This window comes from Schistocerca piceifrons, chromosome 9, assembly GCF_021461385.2.
Source record: "Schistocerca piceifrons isolate TAMUIC-IGC-003096 chromosome 9, iqSchPice1.1, whole genome shotgun sequence".
NCBI lineage: Eukaryota > Metazoa > Arthropoda > Insecta > Orthoptera > Acrididae > Schistocerca > Schistocerca piceifrons.
Genome location: NC_060146.1, coordinates 149,276,540 through 149,289,954, shown reverse-complemented (window position 1 = coordinate 149,289,954; position 13,415 = coordinate 149,276,540). Strand labels below are relative to the sequence as shown.

At 42.8% G+C, this 13,415-nt stretch overlaps 1 protein-coding gene across 1 annotated transcript in view; it reads right to left on the bottom strand.

The window, feature by feature from the left end:
• Positions 1–2,367: 2,367 nt before the first annotated feature.
• The window catches only part of LOC124716775 (facilitated trehalose transporter Tret1-2 homolog), a 60,489-nt gene continuing 49,441 nt past the window's right edge, over positions 2,368–13,415 (bottom strand). The window contains exon 7 of the mRNA XM_047243322.1: positions 2,368–2,724. Within this exon, the coding sequence (XP_047099278.1) occupies positions 2,368–2,724 (357 nt within the window). The remainder of the gene's footprint in view (positions 2,725–13,415) is intronic.

Sequence of the window (13,415 nt, the reverse complement as noted above, 5' to 3'; positions counted from 1 at the left end):
CTGGACTTGAAAGTTTAACTGACTCTTCAGGTATGAGATAAAGAACAGTTCAGCCACAAATGACTCTCTTTTAGTGTCTTGACTTTCAAAAAAGAGGGCACTAAAAGTTACTTGATTCAACACTGGGTGTCTTTTTTGCAATTCGGAGTTCCGTTCCAACGTCATACAAAAGCAGGATGTGCTGTGGAAGACAGAGTGAATTCAATACTCTATCACCTTCACTGTATGTTCAGAAGCCTTTATGAAGTGGTATCTATGTTTCCGAAATTTGAACTCTGCACCTAGACGATCAAGAGTGCAACGTAAAAGGCCTACTGTTAGGTGTCTCCCCACAAATCCTTGTTGAATTAGTGAGGCAAATGGCTGTGAGTTGCGTAGTTCGGTCAGTTGTGGAGGAGCTTATTTCCATTAACGTGTACCTGTGAATCTGTGATTCTGCGATGTTTAACCTGAAACAGCATCATGTCTAAAGCTTTGTTTTAAACATGTTGAGTCAGATAAATCACTTTCTAAACATTATCTCAGCGCTTGTACAAGCCGTAACTATGTGTATGACATCAGGCTTTGCGTCCAAAATCTTGCTTCAACATCTGGTGCGTTTACGCAACAGGTTTCTCTAGACCGTTCAAGACCGCTGCAACACCTTGCGGATAAGTGATGGTAAATGTTAACGCATTGTGAGTGAAGAATTGAGCATACGATGGATTGCGGCGAAGTTTGTGACACTACTGCTTCAAGACGATAAAAAACAAAACTGCCTGGAAGTCCTCAAGGAAGTCATATAATTCCTCCAAGATGACCAAAAGTTTCTTTTGATGGTTTTGAAAGCGTCAGAAGTTGGGTTTATGTCCATGATCGTGAAACTAAGCAGCAGTCGCCCCAGTGGGAGGACAAGGCAAGAGTAGCAATAAGTATTTGCTGATCAATTATTTTAAAAATACATTCACAGCATTGTTCATAACGAGTTTGTCCCGCATGCCCCGAGTGTCAATAAGGAGTTCTATAGCGATGTTCGTAATCTGAGGGAGAGTATAACGAGATAAGTCAGCAGAAGTGTCCTACGAACGACTGAGTACTCCACCGTGGTAACGTACCACCCCATGCGGCCTACATCATACTGGAATCTTTTACTACAAACATGTCGAAATTTCTTCCTCAAGCGCCGTACCCACCAGAATTAGCACCGTTTTGTGACTTCTTCCTTTTCCTCAAAATGAAAATGAAGAGGGTCGAAGGACTGATGCAGTGGAGGAGATTTAAGCGGAATCGCAAAGGGTACCAAGCAGCCAAATGAAGAAAGACCACCCGGACGTGTTTTAAAAGTGGCAGAAAAGTTGGTGCTGGTATATTGCCTTCCGTGGGCACTATTTTGAAGTTGATAGTGCAAAATAAGCTGCATGTGATATGTAATATTTTAAATTAATGTATTTCGTAAACTTCTGGATAATACTTCATATGTGTAATATTCCAGGGGATATGTTCTATGTAAATGACACATGTATGTGTTAGCAGTTGAGATTGCCCTCCCATGAAAAGTTTTGTTCTTGTCGACTGCCTTCGTTACACTTCAGAATAGAAGTTAGAATTGCCTGACCAGTGACAAGTTTGAACGCCACTATGAAGGAAAGCAGACTTCCCTCCTGGCAGATAGTCATCTCCTGAGGAAGAAGAGGATATTAATCTTCGGAACCCGAGTTTCAACTCCGAATGAACACGGACAATAACTGTGCGACTGACAGATGTCTGTGGTGCAGAACAGAGTTCCCAGGTCACATGCAACATGACACATGCTCATGGAATCACACTCTACTCTCGGTGCTTGCGTTGCCTTCCAACGCCTGCAGAATAGGCAACACGGCACTCACGTGGTGCCCGAGGGACAGCTGTGATTGGATGACGACCAGTCTCCACGACTCCCTCTTTCCACCCTGCAGTCAGTCATGTGACGAAGTACATGATGATAATTTTCGAAAGCTCGAGTTTTAACTCCGATTTGATGCAGAAAATAACGTTGTGACTGACACGCTCGAGGTATTATGCTGTGTCTGCCTGTGTCGCCCTGCGAGGCAGTGCTGTTCGTGCTTGCAGAAAGGCAACACAGAGAACACGTAGAGTGCGAGGAACAGCTGCGATTAGTCGACACCTGGCGCCTACCACTCGACTCACAGAAATTTCAGTTACAAAATTATTTTAATCCAAATATAGCTACCGCTATTGTGTTAGAAGCAGTTTTGTTTGATTGTTGACGGCCTACAGTGGCTACACATGTGTAGGTCGGGTGTCGAGAATATCACAGGGAAGCGGCTGCCGGACACGCGGTAGCTGAGACGTGCTGCGCGTTTGGGTGGGGCGTGCGGCTGCGGAGCGTCAGATGTGTATCTCGCCGGGGGACAGGAAGCGGAAGCTGCCTGCGGGGAAGAAGTCGGCGGCTACCGCCTTCGAGGCCGCGGAGGTGGAGCCGGCGACCAGCTGAGGCAGCGGCAGCTCCTCGTGGGCGGGCGGAGCGGGGGCGGAGGCGCGGGGGCGGCCCGCGCGCAGGTCCGCCTGGATCTCCTGCAGGGTCTTGCCCGCCGTCTCGGGCACCAGGAAGAAGACGAAGGCGGCGGCGGTGAGCGAGGACGCCAGGAAGCCGCCGAAGCAGGCGGCGGCGCCCACGCGCGACAGCATCAGCCCGAAGGAGCGCGTCACCGTGAACATCATCACCCAGTTCAGCAGGCCCGCCACCTGTCACGACACACCAGGCGTAAAAACTCACCTCCGCACTCAGATTCAGTGAAAAAAAAAAAGTGGCTAGGTGCGAGTAGAACATATCCAACCATTCTGAGAATCTAAAATCTTGAGCATTTTTGCCTGTTATCGGTATTGATAGCGGCAAAACTTCGGTCCCAGGGATTCCAAAATTTTTGAGAATGCTTTAATTTCATGGATCTTATAATGAAATATTTCCCGAGACATTTAAATCTCATCTTCACCTACGGTAATGATGGAAGCCGAAGAAGTGTATTAAAACTTGTGTGCCATGGTCGGGACGTGAGTCTCCTTCTTTGTAGCACAGCTCAAGATACTAACTGAATTAAAACTGTGTGCCGGACCGAGACTCGAACACGGGGCCTATGCCTTTCGCGGGCAAGTGCTCTACCACCTGAGCTACCCAAGATCGACTCACGTCCCGTTCTCACAGCTCCACTTCTGCCAGCACCTCGTCTCCTACCTTCCAAACTTTACAGAAGCCCCTCCTGGTAGAGCACTTGCCCGCGAAAGGCAATGGTCCCGAGTTCGAGTCTCGGTCCGGCACACAGTTTTAATCTGCCAGGAAGTTTCATATCAGCGCACACTCTGCTGCAGAGTGAAAAATCTCATTCTGGATACTAATTGAAGTTTGTTTTGCGGGGGGATTGGACTTACGTAGTCTGTACAGCAACGCTAGGTATCGTGCCCCGAATTGTCTTCAACAGAATGGGTATAGGTTAGGAACTGGATTTCTTGCGGAGAGGGGATGGGTTGTGTCACGTTCCCGACCCTAATCTCACCTGCAAGTATCACATGAAAAATAAATCAGTAGTACAGCAGAATACAAGAATATGACGGCAAACATCTGGTGTCTGATATAAAGGAAGATCTTGAGCGCCCTTAAGGATGCGTTTAGAAGGCTGGAACTGACAAAAATAACAAGGCAGTGAAGGTTTTTGCGATGTCGCTGTTCGGGACTTTTCTTCTGTTCACGTAGTTTACCCTGGAAGGAACACACATCAAGGATGTACTGAATAATTTGGGTCTGGGAAATGACGATGAGGAACCTCAGGCTGCAGAAGAAGAAAATGTGCATGCTGAACTGCCACCATTTGAAGGTGACAGTGAACGTACTAAATGTGTGCTACTGCTAAAAACTGCATTCTTTGAATGCTGTAATTTATGACTGCAATTATCTACCACCTTATTTATGTCATTTCACTGTAAGCTAGCCATTTTTGTTACTGTTTTTGTGGAATAATAAAAAATAAAAAAAAGTGGTTAGCAGTCTTGACTGCCAAGAAAGGAAGCCTGAGTTCAAGTCGCGGCCTCGGCAAAAGTTTTAATCCATTTCTTCGGCTTCCATCATTACCGTAGTTTTAATTTCAAATTGAAGTAGGATAACAAATGTCAAAAGAATAATTTTTCCAGTGGTACAGCTGCCAGTAAACAATTTTTTATCTTTTTCTTTGCTTCTGCTGTAAAAATTTCCTTCTTAGCAAGTTTCATGTTTATAGGCCAACGGGAAATACCCTATAGATTTTGACGAGTGAGTTAGTAGGTATCGAAAAATGTGACGTAATGGGCCGTATCTTTTGACTGCAGTGACTTAGAGGTTCAAATTTTTTACACCACCAAGGGACATAGACCTTAGTGAGATAAATTTCAACTTCATACGTCTACCAATTGCTGAGAAAAAAGAGTTTTTTTACCAACTGAAGTACGAAACCCTAAAAAGTCAATTAGTGGAATTTTTTGTGCTAAGCTCTCCTAGCGGTCTACAAGAATGGTAGCTGAAGTCATCCAGCACACTAGCGTCCGATATCCTTGACAACCGTTTGTTGTAGGATCTTGGAACATGTTCCGACCTCCAACATGATAAGGTATCTCGAACAGAATCAAGTGCCCCACGGCAACCAGCATGGATTCCGAAAACATCGATCATGTGAAACGCAACTCGCACTTCTCTCACATGACACCCTGAAAGCCGTGCATCCACTATATCTCGATCTCCGGAAAGCATTAGACTCAGAACAACTCCTGTACTTATCAAAAGTACGACAGTATAGGATATCAAGGGAAATACGTGACCTGACTGAAGATTTCTCGGTAGAGAGAACGTAGAGTGTTATCTTGCATGGAGAGTCTTCGACAAATATAGAAGTAACTTCAGGTGTTCTACAGGGAAGTGTGTTGGGGCCTTGCTGTTCATTTTGTACATGACGTTGTAGACAGCACCAATAGGAATCTCTGCAGCGATATGTGTTGGGCCGGCCGCGGTGGCCGAGCGCTTCTAGGCGCTTCAGTCCGGAACCGAGCGACTGTCACGGTCGCAGGTTCGAATCCTGCCTCGGGCGTGGATGCGTGTGATGTCCTTAGGTTAGTTACGTTTAAGTAGTTCTAAGTTCTAGGGGACTGATGACCTCGAACCTGCGACCGTAGCAGCAGCACGGTTCCGGACTGCAGCGCCTAGAGCCGCTCGGCCACCGCGGAGGCGCGGTGATCAAAACCCAAATAAAAGTTTTAATCAATGTGTATGCGAAAGATTGCGAAAAACCATTTTTGTGGGAAGAAATGCACTTGGTATTGGTGGTTGTGATGTAGTTTCATGTTCTAATGATGGTGTGCAAAGCAGGCAATATGTTGTAGAGAAAATGGAGTGAACTGCATCAAAGCTTTGTATGCAATAGACAGAGAGCGCGTAGTGAAAGCAGATAAATCATTTTTGGAGGTAATAATATGAAGAAGAGTGCATCATTGGAATGTGAAATGAAAGAAACTGATTTAGAAAAAGAACCTGGTTATGGTGCTGGACAGTTCTAAAAGAATGCTAAATGCAAGCACAAACATTAACGGCCATTTTCCGGAAAACACAAATTTCTGTCCTTAGGTACATGTAACATCCAAAAAAATATCCTATTACTTTCAAACTTGGCATGCTTATTTAACAAAAACTTCTTAATGCAAAACTCTAGAATTTTCCAAATCTCTTACAAAGTGTGGTAAAAATTGAGATAATTTGCTATAAAATTTGACTTTTTTTCGAAACATGAAGTTTAAAATCTAACAGTTCATTCATTTTTTCATAAATTAAATAAATTCTAGCTTCACACACCTGTAAGTATGGTTTGTATGCTGTGCAAAATTCGAATAATCTCTCTTACATATGAAGAAAAGTGTACCTATAGCAGCAAATGCAGCCAATAGCATGTGAAAAAATGATGAAATTTCATATGTAAAGAAAATTATTTTGTTATGTGTTTGAACTTCCACTGCTATGAGTGCGAATTCTGAAAGTTTTATGAATTTATTTGTAAAAATACAGGCAGTGGAAATTAAAACGCTCTGTGGCGCCTCTCCTGCCCCAAGTCGGCCCGTTTGACGTCCTACCCCCCCCCCCCCCCTTAACAAAACGCTAAATGAATAAGGATATAAACACATCTCACAGCAATGCGTACTGTACGAAGTAGAAGAACCGTTCAGAGACTATGATTCTTTGTATCAACATGACAAAACGCCCTGCCATAGAGCAGCATATGTGAGGCAATGGTTTGTGGACAATAACATCCCTAAGATGGACTGGCCTACCCATAGGCCCGACTTGAACACAACGAACAAATTTGTGATGAGTTAGAACGCGGACTTCGCTCTACATCCCTTCTCCAGCATCACTAACGTTTCGGGTCTTCAGGAAGAATGGCCTGTTATTCCGCCACAGACATTCAGGAACTACATTGAAAGTGTCTCTATCAGAGTGAACCGTGTGCGGCTCACGTTGATGCCGTTCATAGCTTGGCATCTCGTAACAGCGATAGTGGTGTCTTGTTTTCTTAGTGTGTTCATTGGCACCAGTACCTTTGCTCGCCTTGTCCGTCCGTGAGTGGCAGCAGCAGCGCTTATCGATAGCGCGTACTGTGGTACCATCTTTGGAGCGGCCTCTAGTATTTCCGGGTTGCCGTGTGTCCGGAGATTTGAGTTGGGACGGAGCAGCAGTGAGGTCCGGACAGCCAGTACTCGCCCGACCTCTGGGACACACACATGCACTGTCCGACGAAAGTACGTGGTCGAGAGAGTTCACGACCACGTCAAAGATCGGATTCAGCGAGTTTTATTTGAATGGACTGTGATGTTCGTGTAGTGCAATTTTCACCTGCGCGTGTGTGTGTCCGCCCGTCGAAATGCCCTCATGGCAATAAGCTGTCAGTCGACGATTTATACTGGGATCTTTCCCGTGCCTGACTTGAGTGGTTGGTCGTTCGGTTGGTCGTCGCAGCAGACGACGTGCATTTGGTCTTCCGACCGCTTCTGGCTCCTCTCTCTTTGTGGCGACTTGTAATTCGTCCGTGTCGTTTCACAGTGACTGGTTTTAGTATTGTGAGTGGTTGGTGGAATTGTTTTCCAGGATCCATTTTTGTGGTTTTGAATGAGCAGTTATTTTAATGCTGTCTGCGTACTGGATTTGGAGGGAGTTGCGAACAGACATCAGTACAGAATGAGATTTTCACTCTGCAGAGGAGTGTGCGCTGATATGAAACTTCCTGGCAGACTCGAACTCGGGACCTTTGCCTTTCGCGGGCAAGTGCTCTACCATCTGAGCTACGCAAGCACGACTCACGACACTCTCTTGCCCTTAGGGTAGGAAGCTGGTTATAAAAGGCGGAAGAATCAGCAATGATCAACGGCATCAGTATGGAGAAGGCAGTGGAAACCACTGCATTAAGGACACATACAGGACATGTGGCATGTAATTGTAAAAAAATGCCTGATGAGCTCACTATTGACAAAAATTCCGAACTAGACCATCTCGAGATAATATCAACAGCAGCAGAAAATGGTAAAACGGAAGTAGGATTCTTCATGAAAAGGAAGGTAGGACAGATTCCATATTTCTAGATTCCCTACCTGCAGTAAATACTTCGATTTTGAAATAGCCAACTTAAAACATTATACTACAAGGAACTTTTTAAATGCTTGGCTTTTGATGTATTCCTTGCAGAACATGCTGCTGATCGTCTACATTGCAATGTTATGAAGGCAACTACTTCCCTTTCGAGCAACTTCATTCAACATGCTAATCAAAACAAAAAGACACTGTTTGTCATAGTGATTTAATGTAGCGATGCTTCGGTTTGAATTTAAAAAATGAGACACTTTGCAAGTTAATGACGAGAATTCTTTTTCATTCCTCCAACATTTTAACGAATCCCAAAATGTAAGCACCTACGGCCGTCTGCCGAATTTCATACATCTTGTCACTCAAACCAGTACGTGGCATTAAAATAACTTCATTACAATAAACCTGAATGCATTACATGAATTTGGTAAATTCTTCGTATTACAAATTACTTTGTAATTTTCCATGTCTACATTAGTGTTAGAACTCCTTATGAAGATTTTAATTTTCTGTCTTTAACTGACTATTTCTCATTAGTCTAATTGTCAGTTTTTTATGTGCATTTTAACACTGGTATTGAACTCCAACACCCGCTGACATTTCTGTATCATTTTTTCGAATAGTGATATTTATTTGTACGTCTGTTTTCGAAATATTGATCTATTCCTTACACAAAACATATAAATTAACATTATTAAACAATGTTCTGTGCGTTATTACTATACCGTAATCTTACTTCATAGAATATGAAAAATAAGATTTTAGATTTCAAATCGGACTGTTAAGCAAATTGTCTGGTAATTATTATTCTCTGACGTAATGTTATACATTTTGTCCACACAAAAAATCAGAGAAAATAATGTTTACGTAACACATCTACAGATATGATTCACTTCATACATAATCACACTGGACAGTTCATTCATTTCAAACACATCAGTTACATCTTATATAGAAGAATTTTTGTGTGTGTAATAGTATGGTGTGTTTGTGCTAGTAGACAATCCAATAACGGGCAGTATGCTATTGTATCATAGCGAGAGATCACAATCATGATATCTGGAGTATGCACATAACTAAACTAAACTTTACCTCCACTTCTCTTATGGCCCCAGCCGAACACCTGTCATACAAATCCCACTAACCATCAACAATACCTGAAATTAAATAACTGGAACTTTTCTTCAGACTAATATGTTCTCCCATATAGTCTGATCACGCGTATATGGTACATCTACAGTGACGAGTAACCCCTTGCCCAGTATGCTGAAGTTCAGACTGTCGCCTTGACAGACGGGCACTATATCCTAAACGTACTCCACAGAGAGAGTACACCTGCCCGAATGCCCCGACCACCGCCAGGATGCGGCTGTAAATGAGGGACCATGCTCACAATCCTAGAACGGAACAACTCAGCAACATCCTTCGACTATTTATCATCACCATTAGAAAAGAGGAACATTCTACCACAGTTCTTCTCATGGCTCCTAAAGTAAAATCTCTTCCACTCCATTAGCTGGCTGGTACAGCAACTGCTACAAGTTATTACAATAGTAAAACTCTTTACTGAAAAAAATATATTATGTATTATTCTGTAAATGAGCATTCGTTAAAAAAAAACTTGGGAGATAGGCAGACGCAGACGTAGACGCGCTTTCAAATCTGTACAAACGTAGCGACGTTCGTATACAAAGCGGTAGTTTCCTCCGCCTCTTCCCCAGTTTACGCAATACTCTGTCTCAGTGGATCCTTACGCTACACCTACTCCCAAACCTTTCCCACATCGGTCATATCCCTGTGGAGATCCGAGACAGAAGATCGGTCTGGTACACCCAGCACATCTTACAACAGTCCCGTCACAGGCTTGTCCTACACTATCAGGGGCAGGACTACGTCTGAAAACAGTCATATATACAGTAACATCTATTGGTGGACATTAATGTAGGGTGTAGCCATTCTTCTCCTTTATGACGATTTAAACTCTGCCCGACGTGGTACTTAGGGAAAGCAGGAAAGGTGTGGATGGAGCCTAATCAGTTGCCGGCCGGTGTGGCCGTGCGGTTCTAGGCGCTTCAGTTTGGAACCGCGTGACCGCTATGGTCGCAGGTTCGAATCCTGCCTCGGGCATGGATGTGTGTGATGTCCTTAGGTTAGTTAGGTTTAAGTAGTTCTAAGTTCTAGGGGACTTATGACCTCAGATGTTGAGTCCCATAGTGCTGAGAGCCATTTGAACCTAATCAGTTACCGTTGGTTGCACAGAAAAGACATACACTTTATTATAAAAAATAACTCTCAACAATCTTTTGAAAGATTTTACTACACTGACGGCCGAAGGCCTTCTAAGAAGGAACTCAAATTTTTCTCGGCTGACGGCCACACGCAACTTCAGAATACACAACGGCTGAAGGCCTGAATTACCAATTGTGGAAGGCAGTTACGCATTAACAAATACTAAGATATTTTCCTCTTAAACAATCAAAACTGTAACCAACTATTGTAATGGCTGAAGGCCGTATTAAGAAGGAATTGTAAATTATTGGTCGGCTGAAAGCCACAAGCAATTTCAGAATACCCAACGGCTGAAGGCCTGAATTGCTAGTGTAGAAGGCAGTTACACATTAAAACATTAGGGTACATCTGTGTCCTCTCCTCTACCCTGTTTAACAAGGCAGTTGACAAACGAGGGTGACTTCTTATCTCGGAACTCTTCGTCCGACAGTGCTAACAATTTTTATTCAGAATGTGAGCAGCTGCCGTTCTTGAACCCAGGAAGTAGAACGTTTTCGTTAGTAGTCAAATCCGCTACCTCTTGACGGCAGGTAGACGACTCACTATTAACACCAAATGTAGTGCTTATACCAATGACTTTGGTCCACTTATAAGTGTATGAAACGGCCTATATTTTAATTAACAGTCTTAGATGCTAAACATGTTAAAAGTTAAATTTTAAAATAACAATAATAATTGAAGAAGGAATTAAAATCTTAAAAACCATTAAGCTGAAAAAGAAGACTTTTGAAATGGTCTCCAAGAAAAACAAGAAAAGAGTTAAAATTAATCTAGAAGAGAAAATATCCCAGGAGCGTGAAAGGTAGCCTTGAGACATCCACTACCTGAGAAAAGCAATAAAGAAGACGTTAGAACTAGATAAGAATTTCTTTGCTACAAGTAGCATGTAAAATATTTTCCAAGATTCTACTAAACAGGATAAAAAACACTAGACAGTAATTTACTTGAATATCAAGGTGGTTTAGGGAAGGGCAGATCATGTTCTGAATAAATAATGCACCAGAAGTCTACCATAGGCCACGGAGTACTGAGTTCAAAGAACACTGTAGTAATAGTTGTTGATTTTAAAAAAACCTTTGTTTCTGCACACAAAGAAACTGTACATAAAATAATCCGAGCATATGATGTAAAGTCAAATTAGCAAATCTAATTCATGAAACACTTAGAGACATTGCATCTAAAACAAAATGTATTGGAGAAATAACTTAGCCTTTCGACATAAGCAAACCTGTATGGCGAATTGATGGCCTTAAACACATTCTTTTTAACTGCAGTCTAGAAAAAACCGCGAGAATTAGGAATGAAAAACTGAATGGATCTAAGATTTCATCAATGAGGTTGGGAAGAGTAAACAAAAATATTGGAATGACCTGTCTCATATTTGCAGATGACGTTGCTAAACTTTCTGAAAACGTGACTTTGGCTGTAACACAAAGTAATTTTTTAGAACAAAGAGCACAACAACTGGCTTAAGAATTTCTGCAGAAAAAAACAATTTTTTAACAAACATAAAAAATACACTGAAATATCTGAAAGAAGAGATTGGCCACATGAAGTAAATATAAAAAATTAAATATCTTGGGAAGACAATCGAAGAAAATGATTTGAAAAACTCTGCTATAGAAGGAAGGATATATAAAATGAGAAGGGCATGTGGTATAAGAAAAGACCTTTACTATAACAAACGCCAGTCTAAAAAAGCAAAATAAGATATTGCAGAACAGTAGTGTAGACAGAACGTCTATATGCAAGCTAATGTCTAGCGTAAAAACTATAACTCAGATAAATTAGAAATACAAGAAAGGTGAATCATTAGGAAAATATTACGCCCACGAAAAGGTACGAAAGACTGGAAATTACGAAGCAATGGGAAAATGTATCGAAATTTAGAAAACATATGCCTGATCAGGGGACGTAACATCTACATCTGACGGTGTGTGGCGGAGGGTACCTTGAGTATCTCTATCGGATCTCCCTTCTATTCCAGTCTCCTGTTGTTCGTGGAAAGAAAGATTGTCGGTATGCCTGTGTGTGGGCTCTAATCTCTCTGATTTAATCCTCATGGTCTCCTCGCGAGATATACGTAGGAGGGAGTAATATACTGCTTGACTCTTCGGTGAAGGTATGTTCTCGAAACTTTAACAAAAGCCCGTACCGAGTCACCGAGCGTCTCTCTTGCAGAGTCTTCCACTGGAGTTTATCTATCATCTCCGTGACGCTTTCGCGATTACTAAATGATCCTGTAACGAAGCGCGCTGCTCTCCGTTGGATCTTCTCTATCTCTCCTATCAACCCTATCTGGTACGGATCCCACACCAGTGAGCAGTATTCAAGCAGTGGGCGAACAAGTGTACTGTAACCTACTTCCTTTGTTTTCGGACTGCATTTCCTTAGGATTCTTCCAATGAGTCTCAGTGTGGCATCTGCTTTACCGACGATTAATTTTATTTGGTCATTCCATTTATCTGGCTACTCCCAGATAATTTATGTAATTAACTGCTTCCAGTTGCTGACCTGCTATATTGTAACTAAATGATAAAGGATCATTCTTTCTATGTATTCGCAGCACATTACACTTGTCTACATTGAGATTCAATTGCCATTCCCTGCACCATGCGTCAAGTCGTTGCAAATCCTCCTGTATTTCAGTACAATTTTCCGTTGTTACAACCTCTCGATATACTACAGCATCATCCACAAAAAGCCTCAGCGAACTTCCGATGTTATCCACAACGTCATTTATATATATTGTGAATAGCAACGGTCCTACGACACTCCCCTGCGGCACACCTGAAATCACTCTTACTTCGGAACCCTCAACATCGCCAATTTAAAACGAGACGGTAGCAGTAGTGCAAAGATTTTGTAGACGTTGTTTAGCATGGTGAGGGGCCGATGCTGATTCGCACTGCGACTTGCCTCCGATTTTGGAATGGGAAAAATAAAACGTTACCAAATCAGGCGGCACGCGCATGTCAGGGCGCATCTGCTCACTGTACATCGACACCCATTAGGGCATCAACATTTCCGCGAATTCCTGACGGAATTCTAACATTGTCCTATCCGACCCTGGGGATTTATGTGCCGCTTCTTTGTTGAGTGCTCCCATCATTTCATCTTCTGTGAGTGGCTCAATTAGTGCAGCCTTATCCATCTAAACCAGTCTCGTTGGCAATTGCTGCAATATGTTCTCTCCAGCCGGTGTCCGTCGGCGTGCCGGCGAAGAAGTAGAGGGAATGGTTCAAAAATCCAGCCGCAATGTCCTCTTGTGTCATCAGTTGACCACCCCTGAGTCATGGAGAACTGTGACTAACGATCGGCAGTAGCGTTTGTGTGCTCGCGACACATGATGCATCGAGGTGCGTTCCACAATGTTGTCTAGACACTTTGCCAGGATCAGAATGCCTCCCAGTCGATGTCGCGTGATCGACAGGAAACGTGCCTTGATACGGTGAACTTCTGCTTTATGTTCTATAGTCGGATCCTTAACTGACAACTCACA